At 53.9% G+C, this 17,660-nt stretch overlaps 1 protein-coding gene across 1 annotated transcript; it reads right to left on the bottom strand.

The window, feature by feature from the left end:
• Positions 1–1,093: 1,093 nt before the first annotated feature.
• Ppil1 (peptidylprolyl isomerase like 1) lies at positions 1,094–17,453 on the bottom strand. Its single transcript, XM_031346874.1, has 4 exons — positions 17,190–17,453; positions 15,098–15,252; positions 2,575–2,643; positions 1,094–1,972 (listed from the first exon to the last, which is right to left on the bottom strand). Exons 1-4 carry the CDS (start codon positions 17,243–17,245, stop codon positions 1,752–1,754), a joined length of 501 nt encoding a protein of 166 aa, XP_031202734.1. The 5' UTR covers positions 17,246–17,453; the 3' UTR covers positions 1,094–1,751.
• Positions 17,454–17,660: the final 207 nt, after the last annotated feature.

Below are 17,660 nucleotides of genomic sequence, written 5' to 3'. Positions count from 1 at the left end.
CTTTCGGGCTCGTTGGTGAGTTTTCCTTTTTCTTCATGATTGAGAGAATGTTTTGTTTCTGTACTCAAACCCATGTGGATAAGGCCCTTACACATTTAGTCGGGTACATTAACCCTGGACAAATGGCAGACTATTAAGTTGAACCTTTTCTGCACCAGGATGGCTGGCTGCTAACCTCTGTACAATGCAAGGTTTCCTTCTTTGCCAGGAGAAAGAGCTGGAAGGGAAAGCTTGTGGAAGGGAACTCAGGTCACTTCCCAAGACGTACACACAATGACACAGAAGCACACGGTACCTTAAGAGGCTCCCAGTGTGAAGATGCAAAGCCATGCAGTGCGCTGCCCCGGGGTCCACAGCAACACAGGGGGAGGGGGTGGATGTCCCCCCACTGCCTGGGATAACTGTGTCCCTCGGTACACCCGGTCAACTGGACACACACACAGAGGAACTGCTTGCACCTGCCCCGTGAGGTGTTTTCTTGATTGCTGATTGATCAAGGACACGGGTCACTGTGGGCGGCGCCATTCCCAGGCAGGTGGGCGTGGGTTATTTAAGAAAGATGGCTGAGCACTCGAGGGAAGCAAGCCAGGGAGCAGCCTCTCCCATGGTCTTCCCCAAGGGTAGACTGCGACCTGGGAGCTGGAGATGAAGTGAACTCTTTCCTCCTGCTTGGAGTTCGCTCACAGCAGCTGAGCAGCTATAGCATATGTGGTTCACCTGCAGCTCATCCCTCCATCCCTCCCTCAGAGCGTCCCTCCCTCAGAGCACCGAGTGCTGGGAGACATCGCTTGAGGCTTCCCTTGGTTCTGCCTCTCTCCAGCAGGAGCTCCTCTCCCATGGGGGAAGGTAACAGACTCAGGACCACGGCAGTGTGAATCTTGAAGGCAGGAATGCTGCAGCACCCCCCACCTCTGCAGAGCCAGTCGTGGTGGCGCGTGCCTTCAGTCCCAGCACTGGAGGCAGATGCACTCTCTGAGTTTGAGGCCAGCAGGGACTATAAAGGAAGTTAAGGCCAGCCAGTGCTGCTACACAGTGACACCCTGTCTCAAAAAGAAAAAGGGCTGGGAATCTAGAACAATGCCAGACCACAGCAGTGATTTCAGCCATCAGTGGTGTTTTATTCTGGAAGTTTCTATGTATTACATAGGTATTAACACCCTTCTTGCCCCCCCCCCACTTCGAATCCAAAGAGTAAAAAAAACCAAAGACATCATGTACAAAAACCACTTACCTATTTTCTCTAAAGCCCTAAAACGTGTCACTTCCTGTGGGGAGGCCTGAGAAGGCCTGGTCACTAGACTCCCACTCCCTCCCGGGAAAAATGGCCAACGCTCCTGCTTCCTCTCAAAGATTCATTGCCCAATCATTACACATCATCATCCCTACTTGACACCTTCTTAGCAACTTGATTGTTGGGTGCATTTTTCATTTGGCAACAATTTCAGTATGGCTTTGCGAGGGAGGTTTAGTGTCAGAAGCAGCAGTATTGATGCTCAGGCTCAGAGGGAGAGAGGGAGAGCCGTGCATATTCCTGGAAGAACTCACACTGGAGGCTGAGCCGGGCTGTGCAGCTAGCGCACTCATCGATGTGGCCCGCTTTTCAAGTCTGTGACTGTTGGCCAGAATACAAAGGTCCCCAGAGATGACCCTCTGCTTCAGAGTAGGTATGCATGACACTGAGTCACACAGCACCCTACGTCATCCGGAAAACAGCTCACTAGGACCTGGGTGTGACAGAGACAGCATCTCATCTACCCAGACGGGTACGCTTTAAGGATCTTCACGTCATCCACAGGACGGTCCTGGGAGTTTGTTTCCACCATGCCCACTCGATTCACCATCCCTATGCCCTGGCACACTCGGCCAAAAATGGTATGCTTGCCGTCCAGCCATTGCGTGGGAGCCAGGGTCACGAAGAACTGGCTGCCATTGGTGTCTGGGCCTGCATTGGCCATTGCGAGAATCCCAGCCCCTAGGGGACATAAGGAGAGAGGAGCATGAGCAGCGGCCCTCCAGCTGGCAGAGCGGCAGCACTGTCGCAGAGACAGGGCTTCACGCTGCTGTCACCACTGCCAGGACCACAGCTCTCTGTCACCGTATTCAGGACACACAGAATCCCTTCCTAGGGGCAGGGCAAACTCTTCCTGCACCACCCCAGCAACCATGATGCCTCTGCCTCACTAACCACTGGCCCACCTTACCCTCTCCTGTGCTGTGCCTCACTAACCACTGGCCCACCTTACCCTCTCCTGTGCTGTGCCTCACTAACCACTGGCCCACCTTACCCTCTCCTCTTAAGGCCTTGCTTTGCTTGGAGGGAGCTCCCAACGGCCTTTGCTTCATGACATTTAACAAGTGGAGCCCAGAACATAGATAGACCACGCTCAGATCTGCTAAGGACTCTCATGAGGCCCTGTTCTCTTTCATCTGCCAGGGCACTTTGTGGCGCCACGGCTGGGCAGCTGTCGGGAAGCATGCCACGATGTCAGGCACTCACCTTGAATCACATCCAAACGAGCAAGCTTTCAACATGCACTCCCTTGTCCTGCCCACCCAGTCCCAGCACACACTCACCAGTGAACTTCAGGTCTGGATGAAGCTCATCTTCAAACTGTTTGCCATAAATAGATGCGCCACCTCGACCTGTCCAATCAGAAGATAAGCAGTGAGCTGCCCAGTCTACCTCACCACAGAACAGCCTGAGGTCAAAGGCCACTCTGCAGTCCAGGGATGGGAAAGGCGGCGAGCACCCGACTCCCAGTAGGCACATCACAAGGCTCCAGTCACTGGCCTCATGCAGGTTAGCCAATACCATTTGCTTGTTAAGTTAGCATTCACTGTTGACGATGGGCAGGAAACAGAACCAAAAGAGCAGTGGTGCCTGTGTATCTTCCTCCACACATGCCCGACAGGCCACACGTTTCCGAGTATCCCAGCAAGAGTGTCCAGACCCTAGTCCAGCGCTAGCCCCACAAACATCGTTAACTACAACGCTCTGCTGCGCCTAGCTTCTGCCCACAAATCCTACCAACCCACAACTCCAAACACCTGCTGTAGAAGGACCTGAGATGGTCGATGCCTCCTCTAGGTGAGGTGACAGAAAGGGAAAGCTATCGGCTTAGGGAGGAGCCATGGCATCTAGACACACACAGTGGGACAGCATCACACGGGCACGGTGCATAGGGAAGACAGACTTGTGGCCTGCTAGCAACACTGCCACCAAGTCCAGCACGGCAGGCGCGGTGCCCGGCACCTAAGCCCATCCAGGATGATAGGGGCAGTGCTGGGCATGTAAGCTTGGGCAGCTTTTCCTCATAGAGCAAAGGGGCATAAATGAAAGTGGGCGTGAAAGCTGACACCGTAACTCCTGCATGCTGGAGGCTAAGGCAGGGGGCTGATGAGCTCAAGACGGACTTGAGCTACAGTAACAAGAACTTGTCTCAAAGAAAGAAAATATGGTATTCACACAGAAAAACCTAACAAGAGGCAGGCTCTCCCAAGTGCTTAGAGACTACAGGCTCTCCCCAGTGCTTAGAGACCACATGCCAGCCATGGGCTGAGTTATACTGGTCAGTCCATGCTGAGCAGCCACCACCAGACAGCAGAGTAAGCGAGCTCTAGCTTTGAGTCTACATGCAGTGGAAACCAGTTGGGAAGCAGAGTCTGCCCCCCCTGCTCTCCCCCACCCCCGGCCCCCCACCAAACAGCCTGCTGTACAGGAGCCTGATACAGCACGGTCCGTGCCAGCTGGCCCCTGAGCACCACAGCTACTGTGTGTCTGTTCTGGAGGGATAATTGCTTGCACACCTGTCAATAAAAAGCTGATGGCCAATAAGCTGCGGCAGGATTAGAAGGTGGGGCATCCAGCAGAGAGAGGAGCTCTGGGAAACAGGCCATCGGACTCAGAGGAAGTCAGAATATGAAACTGAGGAGAGGTAGCCCTGTGGCAGACAGAGAATGGTATAAATGAGTTCACTGAGTTGCAAGCTAGTAGGGGACAAGGCCGAGGCACTTATTAATAATAAGAATATAAGCCCCCGAGTTGTTATTCAGGGAGAAAAGCCCAAGGTTACAGCGTTCATTAGATTTTAGTCTGTTCATCTTTAAGACAGGGTCTCGAGGTGCAACTGGCCTCCAAACCCCCAGAGATCCGCCTGCCTCTGCCTCCTGAGTGCTGGGATCAGAGGCCTGTGCCACCAGCACCCAGCTTTGCTTAAGCCCTTGGTTTAAGTCCTAGGCTGTCAGAATCAGGATGAAGCAAGAAAACCTAAGAGAAATGGGCAAGGCCCAGCAGGTCAGGGGGAGCCTCCACTTCCGGAAGATGAGGGGACTAAACCCCAGCATGCACAAGCTCACCCTGGAAATGGCAGGCCTCTATACACTTCCAACAGCACCGTGTCCCCTAGCTCCCTCCTCTACCCAGACAGAGGTGCTGCCCCTGCAAAGCCCAGCCTGCACCCCGGTCACAGGCCTCTACTCTCAGGGAACTGTCCTGGGTAGGCTTTCTATTGCTGCTATGAAACACCACAGCGAAACACCACGGCAAACGCAACTTGGGAAGAAAAGGGTTTGTTTTGTCTACGCTTCCACATCAGAACTCATCATCAAAAGCTTTCCGAGCAGGAACTCAAATAGAGGCCTAAAGACAGGAGCTGATGCCAAGGCCACAGGGCATGGCTGGATACTGGCTTGCTTAGCCAGCCTTCTCTTGGGACACCAGCCCAGGGGTGGCACCGCCTGAAATGGTTGGCCCTTCCACAGCAATACTAATTAAGGGGTTCCCTCCTCTCAGGTGCCTCTGGCTATGTCAGGTTGACAGGACACTAGCCAGCACAGGAGCCTGAAAGCCACCACAAACATTAGGGTACAAGCTCCAGGAGCTGGCTGTGGAGAGCTCTGGGCCACTTGGCAGGAACCTGAGGTTGGGCCAGGACAAGGAAGTGGGCTGCAGGCAGGAATCTGATTCTAGGCTAGAACGAAGAAGTAGGCTTCAGGCAAGAATGTGACTTTGGGCTAGGACAGGGAAGTAGGCTCAGACACCTTGGCCATCCTCCCTTAGAAACAGTGATCACGGGAGCGATCATGGGACTTTGTTCATTGCCTTGCTTGTTCCTTGACTACTTGTGTTTAATGTCTTGCTTGTCCCTCAACCTAGAACTGACCTCATTACTTGCATGTAATTAAAATGGTGTAAAAGAAGATTGTGAGAAAAATAAATAAACCCGCTTCTGCCTCAGCACCGGCTGGGGTCACGCTGCAGCGGCTGGGGTCACACTGCAGCGCCGTCTCATGGTCTTTTTTCCTTGCTCCTGCCCCGGAGAACACTGTTGGTCAGCCGGCACGCAGTAGAAATGAGAGGATGGTGCGTGGAGGCCCTTTCATCTCTTGGCATCTTGGGACCAACTGGCTGGGTTTTCTAGAACACCATTTACTCAGAGCTTACTCTTTCATAACCCTGCTCAACCCTGTGGGGTTTACAGAAAAGGCCAGCAGGACACCTTGTGCTGACACTGCTGAAGGCACATGGGGTAGGGGAGAGGCGGCCAGGCAGGGAAGGACGATGTCCCCAGCAGTGGATCCCTGTGTAGACACTGCTCAGCAGAGCCAGCGCCGGCACAGGCCCCGCAGGCTGCGGTCAACTGGCTGCGGTCGACCTAGAGCCAACAGTCCCTGGCCCAGATTGCTGACTGAGTAACATGCTTCTGGCCTCTGTGAAACAGATCCAACATACAGATTGCAGATACATAAAAGAGGGGGAAAAACAGGAAACAACTTCAAGGGCCTCCCCTGACCAAGAAACACAGGTAGCAAATCCCATCAAGACCCCACTCGCTGGCCCCAGGTTCTCACAGTCCCCCCAGTAACCAACCCAGGGTTCCCCTGGTCCCCCCTAGTCACCAGCAATTGCTCTGGAAGACACCATTTCCTCACCGGCAACCTCTACCCCACCAGGAATCACATGGTCACGTGTCATGTCATGGCCACACGGTTCCTGTCTGTCACTGCAGACATACTTGTATCAATAAACCAAGCCTACAGTGTACAGACAGACATGCAGACGAAACACCCAACTCATAAAACCAAATAAATTTAAAAAAAGGGTGTGTGTGCGTGGAGCACCCCTGCTAGTGCACTCGCTCACCTCACTCAGGGTCTCCCACACCTTCCAATATCAGCCAATATCAGCCACTTGGGTTTGGGGGAGGGGCTACGCACCACAGCGCTGCTGCTCATGCTGGACAAGGACTCTAACCTGTGCGTCCTGCAGCCCCTCGTGGTGTTTAAATGGTTTAAACCATTACTGGCCACTCTGTCGTCCAACCCCTTTGCAAATGTCTCTGGATGATGTTTTTCATTACATTTACTTATCTATGTGTTCGTGTGTGTGTGTGTGTGTGTGTGTGTGTACTCTCTATGGTGCCCAAGTGGAGATCAGAGGGATCTGTTTTCTACTTCTACTTTGTAGGTCTGAAGAACTGGTCTCCGGGCTTGGTGGCAAGTGCCTTGACCTGTGGAGTCCCCTTGCCACCTCTCGACTGCTTAAGGGGAATCTGTGAGGCATGGAGGTGTTTGCGGATGTGTGCTGTTCTTAAGGATAAAGCCACCTGACGGGCAGTGGTGGCTCTGGCCACAGATGCCAGCAGTCAGGAGGCAGAGGCAGGTGGATCTTTGAGGCCAGTCTCATCTACAGCGTAAGTTTCGGGATAGCCAAGGCTACACAGAGAAACCATGTCTCAAAATAAAAAAAGGAAGGAAGGGATGCTAAAGTCAGGCTGGGATGCTGCTGGCTGGCACAGTTACTGGACTGTGCACCACTCTCAGAAATAAGGCTGGGATGCTGCTGGCTGGCACAGTTACTGGACTGTGCACCACTCTCAGGAATAAGGCTCGATTGATCTAGAACTTCATCTGCTTGCCAAGACCACCTGGGAGATTGACTGCCTTACTACCAAAACAGCCCGCTGGCCCTGTTCTAGACTTGTGACATCCTAGACCGTCCTGACCTCACCGTGGCCGATAAGTCATCGTGCACAGTACACCATCTTTGTCCATGTCTCAGCTGAAGAGTCAGATAAACAAATAAATAAAGCTATCTATTTCTAAGACTCTCCAGCATTTCCCCCGAGCCCTGCCCCTGAAGCTCCCAAGAGGAACAGACTGATGTCAAAGCCATGACACAGGAAGAGTGGGCTGACACGAGTTACTATGCTTGGTGTGACCTGTCCCCATCCCACCCATGACAGGCAGCAGATTCATATCCAGGCCAAAAAGATCCATGGTGGGCAGCAGCCCATAAGGAGGACCACACGGACTCACGTCAGGCCAGCTGATCAATCAAAGGCTCTCCTCCCCTCTGGGGACAAAACCTCCAACAAACACTCGAGGTCACTGTCCCCCGCGCTTCCTCCCCACCTTCCCTGGCCTCAGGGACAGGACAGCTTCTTTGAGGCCAGCTGAGGCTGATGGCCCAGTTCTGTCTTACAACAGGAGCAAGCTTGCTAGGTCCCAGCGGTTTCTGCAGCACAGCTGAGCCCTCTCTCTCCTTAGCATTTCCCTGTAGCTGTTTCTCATCTTCCTTCAAAAGCAGCCTCTCACAACCGTAAGACACAAGGCCAAGATCAAAGGCCAGAAGCTGAGGGTGGCAGAGAGAGAGAGAGCGCTCTCTCGGGTTTATACTGTGGGAGAAACAACACAGCCATGGTCGCTGCCAAACCACGTTTGTTAGGGCCCAAAGCACCCAACGACACACCCACTTAGTAACAACAGTACAGGGGCCATCTCAGAAGTCAACCATGTCATATAGGTGCATGGAAAGCCAGCACAGGGATGCTGAGCCCACTAAGCAAGGGAGCCATGTGCTTCCCGGGCAGCAGATAGTCACCGGCTGCCATCAGCTATCAGCCTGGCCCACTCCCCTCCCCCACCACTCCTGCTCACCTCCCTCCCTCCTCCTGTCACTGTCAGATTACCTACCGTAAGTTCCCAAGGCTACCCCTGTAAGGTAGCCCACAGCTACGACTGTGCTCTCTCAGCTCTTCCTTCCTGTCACACATCATTAGTATTTCCTATCTTAAAATCAGAACAAAGCCCAGCTCCGCAGCCCCACGGTGTCCTATGCCCCCTTCGCAGGAACAGGCTCATCTCCTCTCTCCACTGCTCTGACTGGCACATGATAAGAAGCACCGTGCGCATTCTGTCCTGAGGACTCTGCACTCATCCCCTGCTCCCCCTGGGCCTCCCTTGGTCCCCAGCAGCCTCTCACAGCCGGTGTCAGCCCCCTCCAAGACTTCCCAGTGTTCCCCTGTTCCTGGCAGTACCTCCTCCATTGGCACCTTCTTCCACAGGCCTATGGTGCCCTGAGAAAGCAGCCCCCACTCCCATTCTCTACCCTGTAAATCTCTGAACGTCTGAGTATTTGCTTCCCATCGATCACACTAACTCTTGTCCAAACTACAGCCATCCGGCTCCACCACCATGCTCCCTCTAACCCCAGCCCTGCTCCGCCCTCCTCCACACAGCTTCTTCATGGAGCAGCTGGAGGGCCCTACACTGCCCTGCTTCAATCCCTCCACATTCAGGATCACATCCACCATCCACATCACCATCCCAGAGGACAATCTGTGCTCACTGTCCCCTCCCGGCCTCACTGGCTCCTGAACTGTGTTGGCAAGCATTGTGGTCTCCAGCCTCTAACTGGCATTCCCTCTGGAGTGTTCCTGTCCCAACCCTGGTACTCAGAGCTCTAGCCAACCTTATCAGAGGCCTTTCCTACATGCATCACCAACAGCACTGCTCCGCCCTCTAGCCCAGCAGTTTTCAACAGGGCTTGGCTGTGGTCCTGTGGATACTGGTTAATGTCAGGAACAGCTCTGGTTGTCATATTGAAGGGTCTACCACCTAGCAGGTGGATGCCGGGCCAGGCCAGCTGCTAAATATCCTTCAGTGCCAGCCCAGCTCTCTAGCCTCACCTGATAATGCCAAGGTGGAGACTCCCTGCCCTGTCCCCAGCAGCCACTATTTTCAAGTCACTTGACAGTACATGGACCGGCTCACCTACCACCTTTTCATTACGGCCATCTCCCTGCTGGACTCCGGCCCACAGCAGGGAGCCCCACAGAGGGAGTCTAGCAGGTACCTATGAAATGCTAAGTAAATTAACCAGAACAATCTTTTGAACTATTTCTGTGCCAAGGCTTTGCCAACTACTTTTCCAACAAGAGCCACTTAGCTGTCACAATAACCCTGGGAGGAATGGACAGCCATGTTCCCCGCCCCTGACAAGAGCACTGCAAAGTTACCTAACCCGTGTATGTGTGACAAGTGACCGCGTGGGGCCAGGACTCAGGTATAAGCACACTGGCCCCCGCAGCACGGCCTGGCCCCCCCCCAGCACAGCCTGGCCCTGCAGCACTGCCTGGCACCTGGAGGTGACCTGACCTTGCCCCGGATGCCAGCGGGACTCAACTTCTCAGGTATTTTATCCTTACTCTAGTCACAAGAGTCCCTTAGTGACAAGTTAAACCTGCACCCTTGGTTGGTGGGATTTGTCTTGACTGGCCCACCTTACCCTGACCCCATGTCTCTCCCCACTGATGACCAATCTGCCTAAATTGCCCCTCTCCTGTTCCCTATACGTGCAGTTCAGAGATGCGTGACCCTTCAGAGGCCGCAGGGTCATCTAGACTGGACGGCTGGTAGGATCCGTCATAGGACTCTAGGATGGCTGGCAGGATCTGTCACGGGACCCTAGGATGGCTGGTAGGATCCATCACGGAACCCTAGGACGGCTGGTGGGATCTGTCATGGGACCCTAGGACGGCTGGTGGGATCTGTCATGGGACCCTAGGATGGCTGGTGGGATCTGTCACGGGACCCTAGGATGGCTGGTAGGATCCATCACGGAACCCTAGGACGGCTGGTGGGATCTGTCACGGGACCCTAGGACGGCTGGTGGGATCTGTCACGGGACCCTAGGACGGCTGGTGGGATCTGTCATGGGACCCTAGGACGGCTGGTGGGATCTGTCACGGGACCCTAGGGTGGCTGGTAGGATCCATCACAGAACCCTAGGACGGCTGGTAGGATCCGTCACGGGACCCTAGGATGGCTGGTGGGATCTGTCACGGAACCCTAGGACGGCTGGTGGGATCTGTCATGGGACCCTAGGACGGCTGGTAGGATCTGTCACGGAACCCTACGACAGCAGGCTCTCCTCCACACTTCCCTGCAAGTGTTCAGAGCGCCTACCCATGGCTTCCCAAAAGCTAAGTTCCACGACTCCTTCAAGGCCTGCCCACAAGGCTTCCTCTCTGGCCTAACCCTACCCCATCAGACCAGTCCCTCACCATGACACACAAACCACGGGGTGCCAGCACTAAGTTGCAGTCATCATCTCACCTCTTTCCTGGTTCTTAAATGGAATGGCTCGTTTCCCGCGGAGCTGGGAGCTCCATGTAAGGAGAGAGAAGCCCGGGCTTCTGTGCTTTAACCCTCTGCAAAGGCCCGGGAGCAGTGCAGGGCACCTAGTGGAATGAGCAAGTACTCGCTAAGCGAGTGAAAATAACAATGGCATGCTGTTCCAATGGACAGGTTCCATGTGCTCCTGAGGGGCCACCATGTGTGACCCAAGGCCAAGAACAGAGCAAGATGGCCTCACAGAGGCAGCTGGCAGGTGGGGTTGAAGGCTCACAGGAGGCCGCCGAAAGGGCAGGTGAGGTCATCTCAATGTGGGCAGTGCTCCGAGTGAGGTGCAGGAAGCCAGAGGGCATCTGCTGAGGATGGGTTTGAGGACGATCCTGCAGAGAAAGACTCCCGAGTAGCCAGGCTGCAGGCAGTGGAAATGGAGAAATACACCCAACCCGCTGAGAACCTACAATGTTACCTGCCATCTACCGGAACACTTAGAAAATCTTGTCCGGCTAGCAGGCACGCTCTAGTGCCTTGGTAAGGGGTGGAGGATGGGGTGGGTTGTCCGGCTAGCAGGCACGCTCTAGTGCCTCAGTGAGGGGTGGAGGATGGGGTGGGTTGTCTGGCTAGCAGGCACGTTCTAGTGCCTTGGTGAGGGGTGGAGGATGGGGTGGGTTGTCCGGCTAGCAAGCACGCTCTAGTGCCTTGGTGAGGGGTGGAGGATGGGGTGGGTTGTCCGGCTAGCAGGCACGCTCTAGTGCCTCAGTGAGGGGTGGAGGATGGGGTGGGTTGTCCGGCTAGCAGGCACGCTCTAGTGCCTTGGTGAGGGGTGGAGGATGGGGTGGGTTGCCTCCTGCTCGCTCTCCTCACAGACCTGCTGGCAGGCTGCGCAAACATTTGCTATACTTGAAGTCGCAGCATTATTGGAAATCTTCTGAGTGCTTCAATTTCATTAAAAGTACATCATGGAAATGTGACATTAGGAAAGACAGCAAAGTAACTAGATAGACATGGGAGGGCACCACGCTAACACACAGAGGGCACTGCACAAACACATGAAGGGTATCACACCAACACACGGGAGGGCACCACGCCAACACACAGAGGGCACCACGTCAACACACAGAGGGCACCACGCCAACACACGGGAGGGCACCACGCCAACACACGGGAGGGCACCATGCCAACACATGGAAGGCACCGCACCAACAGTTCACTTCTGAGTCTCTTCCACTCACTGAGCATGGGCTCTCAGCGCTGTGTTACAGATAAAGTTCATCTCATTATAGCAAGGAGGAGAGGATAAAGTTACCACAGTGCACGCCTTTAATTCTAGAACTCGAGAAGCACAGGCAGGTGGATCTCTGTGATTTCAGGGCCAGCCTGATCTACAGAGTGAGTTCCAGGATAACCAGCCTACACAGTAAAACCCTGTTTCAAAAACCCAAAAGTCAGGAAGTCGGGAATCATCCTGCCTTGCCTCAACACCCAGTACAATGAACAAAACACACAGATTTTTTTTCAAAGGCAAAAATAAAGAGAAACAAAGAAACAGTCTGTTGTGGCCAAGCACACCTCTAAAAACAGATTGGGGAGGCCGAGACAGGCAGACCTGTGAGATCCAGGCCAGCCAGAATCTGGCTGTTAAATAATAGGAAACAAATATTTTTAAAATTCTGAAGAAATGGCCAAGGAAAGAAAGCCCAGAGGACTGAAGCAGAGCCAGGCCCTCAGAAGCCCCACGCCCTGTAGTTCTGAAAAGCCAAGAGAGCGCCAGCAAGCAGCCAAGGGCTGAAGTTCCTACATGCCACCCAGCATGAGTGGCAGGGCTGGCTGTCTTCAGGGTTATAGTTGAGGGATGAGTCGGGAGTCTGGGGTAAGGACAGAGGAACCCTGGGACATAATTTACTGGAATCTGGGATGACAGGAGAGAAGCTAGCCCGACTACAGGAGCTCCCAATTCCTCTTCAGGTTGGAAGCAGTGGAGAGCCAGCAACCATGAATTCACAGTGGGGAAGACACAAGGCCCCAAATAAGTTTGGAAAAATGGCAAGAATCTACTTATGTTGTATCTAGATGAAAGCAAGGTGGGGACACATAGGTGCCGATGCCAGTGTCAACAGAAAGGGCAAAGGAAGAATGGGGCAGACCACAGTGAACACGCGGACAGCAGGAGGGGGCGGGGCTCAGCAGAGGCGAGACTCTAGGAATGCGAGCTGGGCTCAGACACGAGATGAACAGTGAAGGGAGAGGAGACAGACTGGAACCCAAATGACTAACAAAGAGCTAATGAAGCTACTGAACAACAAAAACTTCTAGAACAGACACAACTGAGAAGCAAGCAAGACAGAGTGAAGGTCTGAGGGCTTCAGAGAAGGCAGGGAAAAGGGAAAACCCATCTCACCAACAGACAGACAGGGAAGAGCAAGGCATAACACCGTGCTTCCCGGAAGGCAGCACGCATGACCCGGAAGTGCTCCCCAGGCCGACTCACTGGACTGGAGAGGAGCACGCCTGGCCTCGATTTCCTGAAACTGCGTTCAAACCAGAAGGCAATGACCAGAAGTTTCTAAAAAAGACCTGAGGGGACAAACATGGTCCAATTGAATACTCTACTACTTACGGCCCTTTAAAGCGCAAAGGCAGGAGGCAGAAAGTCTGAACCAGGAACAAACCCCAAATTACATCACCCTCAGTCCTTGCAATAAAAAGCCCAGGACGGGACCCCGGCCAGGGAGATGGCTCTGCTGGGACACGGCCACCACGCAAACCTGCTGACCGACTTCTGTCAAAACAACTGATGGGCTGAGGTGGTGCCCATCTGTAATGCCCACACCCCCACAGCAAGATGGGACAGAGACAGGAATCCGATAGAAGCTTCCAGGCCAGCTAGGCTGAAATAGGCAAAAGTGCCCGAGTGAGAAGCTGAGAACCAACTCCAGAAAGGTCCTCAGACCCAACATGAACACTGGGAGTTACAGGTACTTAGTTGGGGGTCGGGGTGGGGGTGGGGGTGGGGGTGGGGGTGGGCTGCGGGGCGGGCTGTATAGACATGCAAATGTACGCATGCATGTGGAGGCCAGAGAGCGACATCTGGTGTCCTCCTGGACTGAGCACCACCCCGCCGCCGGATCACCACCCCGCAGGATCTCCCTTTGACTCCATTGCTATCCTTAAGGATTTTCCAGGATTTCAACCAAACCCTTTACAAAGCCAGAGCTCTTGACTTCCCATTCCAAACCTGTCCCTCACTCCACACATAAGGCTCTACGCTCAGCCTTCCTCCTTTACTCCCAGGCAGAGGCCCCAGAGACACCCATGCCCATCCTCTCTCACACCATCTGTTTAGTCTCTCAGCAAATTCAACACAAGTAACTCTCTGGGCTGGGGCTGCGGCGCGGATGGTGGGGTGCCGCGCATGCGCAGGGTCCCTGTTCCCAGCACCACACAGATTAGGACCTGGGGCGCGTGCCTGTATCCCATGGGAGTAGGGCATATCTCCCAACCTTTTCATCAGCGTGTCCGTCTAGCCTGCATGGAATTGGCCTCTCCCTTATCTGGGCCTGCTTCTCTCTTTCTTTGGCCTCCATCTATCTCTGAGCAGCATCCAGAGACACCCCCCCCCCAACTCCCCGCAAAAGCACAGATCACACCCTGCCACAGCAGGGGGCATATGCAGGACAGACACGCAGGCTATCCATCCTTCACAGGCCCCCTATGGGGTCACCCCCAATGTCAAGGTCCTGGCTCTCTTCAGTCACACATCCCTTCTAACAGCACCCCACGGAGGCCTTTTCTGGTTTTCTACTAAAACTGGATCCTCATCCCCTCCCCCACTTGTCTGAGAGTAGGTGTGTGTCTCTTTGCTCATTTGCTCACAGCTCTATCCCTAGACCTTAGAGTCACGGACACAAAGCAGGCTCACATCTGTCTGTATTGCGTTTTATTGTTTCTGAGACAGGGTTTCTCTGTGTAGCCCTGGCTGTCCTGGAACTCACTCTGTAGACCAGGCTGGCTGCCAACTCAGAGATGCACCTGCCTCAGACATCTATCAAATGAACGAGTCTGAATAAAGGAATGTGGAGTTCTATCCTCCAAGATCTGGGCCTGCCTGTTTTTACTCCTGCCTGATCCAATTCCACGTCTCACTCCATTGGTATGGCCTGCTCAGGGTGAAGATAACTTCCCAGTGAGTTAGTTACACACGCAGTAGCTGTGAGGAGGGCAAGAGCCGTCAGCAGAAACAGAGAGCCAGAGCCGGCGTGCCTGTAACCCAGCGAGTGTGCGGTGGAGGCAGGAGGATCACTCAAGGGCAGCCTGGGCTACGCTGACACCCTGCTGGTGGAGGTGCAGCTCCTGATGCAGTCCCATGCTGGAGGTGGGGAGTGGGTCCTACTGAATGCTCAATCGCTTGAGGGCTTGACCAGGATATTTTAAGCCCTGGGTTCAATCCCTGGCACTACAAAAACTGCACATGGCAGCAGACAAATGCCAGCACTGAGGTAAGGGCTTGAAGAGCACAGGATTAGATCCTTCTCAGAGAGCGGGAGGCTAGCCTGGGCTATAGGAGACCCCACCTCCAAACAAAACCGAGCCAGCCATGTCCAGCAAACAGAAACGCAAGCTGTGGCTGCCTTACCAGCCCAGTGACGAGAATGAGACTTAAGGTGTGCATGGTGGCTTAGCGTACCTGTGCCTGTCGGGTCACCGCCTTGGATCATGAAGTCCTTGATGATCCTATGGAACTTGGTGCCATTGTAGTAGCCCCGCCGAGCCAGCTCCGCAAAGTTCTTGCAGGTCTTGGGCGCGTGCTTCCAGTACAGCTCCAGAACGATGATTCCCATGCTGGGGTGGGGACAGAACAGAGGCCAGGCAGCAGGTCAGAGCAGGCAGCCGCTGCCCAAGACTCCTGCCGTTTGACCGTGTGAGGCAGCTAACTGTGCCCAGAGTTCACACTCAGAAGGAAACAACCACAGCCAATCACTTGAGATCACCTGACTGTGACACGCACGACAGTTTACACATGTATGTGTGTGTGTATATATATATATATATGTACGTATATGTTCTAGGCAAAACAACCATAAGCAAGCCAAAATTCTAAGAATATGCACTGATGCTCTGAAACCAACCCTGAACAAGGAAAAAGCCCTCACATGCCATCTGTAGATGTAATAAAAAGAGATTAAAGTGTGAGGAGTGTATATACATCTGCATCAGTCTGAGGGCTGGGGGGAATGTCGACTGACCAGATAAGAGGCAGGATGTTCAATAAATATTTTCTAACTTATATTTTTTTGATCGTGTAAACATATCACCTATTAATACCAAACTTGAATAGAAAAATAAAAGCAGCTCACTCGTTAAAAGTGGGTCAAACAGGGCTAGAGGGGACTAAGAGCATGTACTGCTCTTCCAGAGGACCACGCTTCAGTTCCCAGCACTCACACCAGGAGGCTCACAACCACCTGTATGTACTCGCCATCTCCCGGGGTTTCCAGTATCTCTGGCCTCCGCACTCATGTGCACACACCCACACACATAATTAAAAATCAAATCTAGGGCTAAAGAGATGGCTCAGCGGTTAAGAGCACTGACTGTTTTCCCAGTGGACCTGAGTTCAATTCCCAGCACCCACATGGTGGCTCACAACCATCTGTCATGGGATCTGATGCCCTCTTCTGGTGTGTCTGAAGACAGTGACAGTGTACTCAGAATATGTAAAGCTGCTTACTTCCTATGTCCACATACACCCAGTAGGAGCGCTTCTATCGCCTTCTCCTAGTGCCTTTAAGGATAAGACAGAAGACCAGGCAGGAGGCTCCCTGCCTTATGTCACTCACTGAGCTCTGGGGACTCAGTAAGAACTGAATTGAACCTGCATGGCCCATGCTCAGGAGGTCCAGCCATATGGGCACTCTGTAAAGCTGGGAGCAGTGGTCGGTGCCTCCTCAATGTCTACCCTCAGAGGAGGCAGAGGCAGACGAAATGGGGGGTAAAGTCAGTAGACTGGCTGACCAGACTCCAAGCAAGGTTCAAACACTATGAAGGTCAGGTTGCAGGTAAATCTGTGGAATGTAGCATTTCTTTGCTAAAACTGGAGGGGCGTATGTGACACAAAGCCTTCATGATAGGAGCTGCTAGCAATAGTAAACTCAACGCCGGAGGCATGGCACACTGTTAGGTAAGCATTCTATCCAGCCCAGGTCAGACCCTGGACTTCCGGTCCTCCTGCTTCCACCTCCAGAGTGCTAGGATGACAGGCATGTGCAGTCACACCGAGTGTATACCGTGCTGTAGACCGAGCTCGGGGCCTCGGGCATGCTAAGCCATATCCCCAGTGATCAAAGTTCTCTCTTGCCTTGTGGGGGAGAACGAACCTTCTTCAATTAGTTCAGACAACTCCCGTGGTGTTTACACATCCGTCTCCTTCACCATAATAAACTGTTTCTTCTAGATTTGTGTTTTCAAAAGTCCGGGTCCTACGTATGGCATGGCTGTGCGCTCTTAACCCACACGTGTTGAGAGTGGGTGAGTGAATGAATGAATGAAGATGGATATAGGTCAGTGAAACTAATGAACGGCGTGGGAAAAGGACGGCAGACAAAAGTCGCCAAGGTCTCCCGCGATGCTGGAGGGGCTCCCCTGCGGTCCCTTCAGAACTCACAGGTACTCCCGGCCGCAGCTCCGTGCGGGCAACCTGCGAGTCAGGCCGACCTGGCCGCTGCGGCACGAACCCGCGTCTGTCTCCTCGGCCAATCCCTCCCTCCTCCAACCCTCACCTAGTCTCCAGGTAGACGTTGGGCGGCTGCCAGGTGTCTGGGGGGATGGCCGCCATGCTGAGCGAAGGGAATCCCCTGGCAATCACGACTTCCGGCGGCGTTCACCGGGGACCGTCCCGGGTGCGCACACTTCCGGTTCCCGCCGATCCGCCGGTTTGGGCGGTAGGCTTTAGGGCGCTGGGACGAGGATGACGAAGGGTCCTTCTTTCGAGGCTGGGAAGAGGGTTGCCGGGCGAAATGCTCAGCGCAGAGACCCAGACCCGTGCAAGCTCCGCCAGAGGCGATTCGCGCCACGCTCCGGAACGGTGATTGGTCTGTTTCCGCACGGAAGGTGGGAACAACCGTCTTCACTCTGATTGGAGGGATGTCCAGTGATGACTCTTCGTTCCCAGACTCGGCTGACAAAGAGACGAGCCATCCTACTTACTTACCGGGCTGGCCTCGAACTCATAGAGATCCGCCTGCTTCTGC

The sequence above is a fragment of the Mastomys coucha genome, unplaced genomic scaffold (genome assembly GCF_008632895.1).
Source record: "Mastomys coucha isolate ucsf_1 unplaced genomic scaffold, UCSF_Mcou_1 pScaffold3, whole genome shotgun sequence".
Taxonomy (NCBI): domain Eukaryota; kingdom Metazoa; phylum Chordata; class Mammalia; order Rodentia; family Muridae; genus Mastomys; species Mastomys coucha.
This window is presented reverse-complemented; position numbering and strand designations above follow the sequence as displayed.

Bases quoted from the DNA above. Each gene is read 5' to 3' on its own strand.
- Ppil1 (XM_031346874.1), bottom strand. From the start codon at position 17,245: ATGGCGGCCATCCCCCCAGACACCTGGCAGCCGCCCAACGTCTACCTG. The intron at 2,644-15,097 runs GTACGCTAAGCC...CTGATTGGACAG, and splicing joins CGGTGACCCGACAGGCACAG to GTCGAGGTGGCGCATCTATT. The intron at 1,973-2,574 runs GTGAGTGTGTGC...TATGTCCCCTAG, and splicing joins TCCAGACCTGAAGTTCACTG to GGGCTGGGATTCTCGCAATG.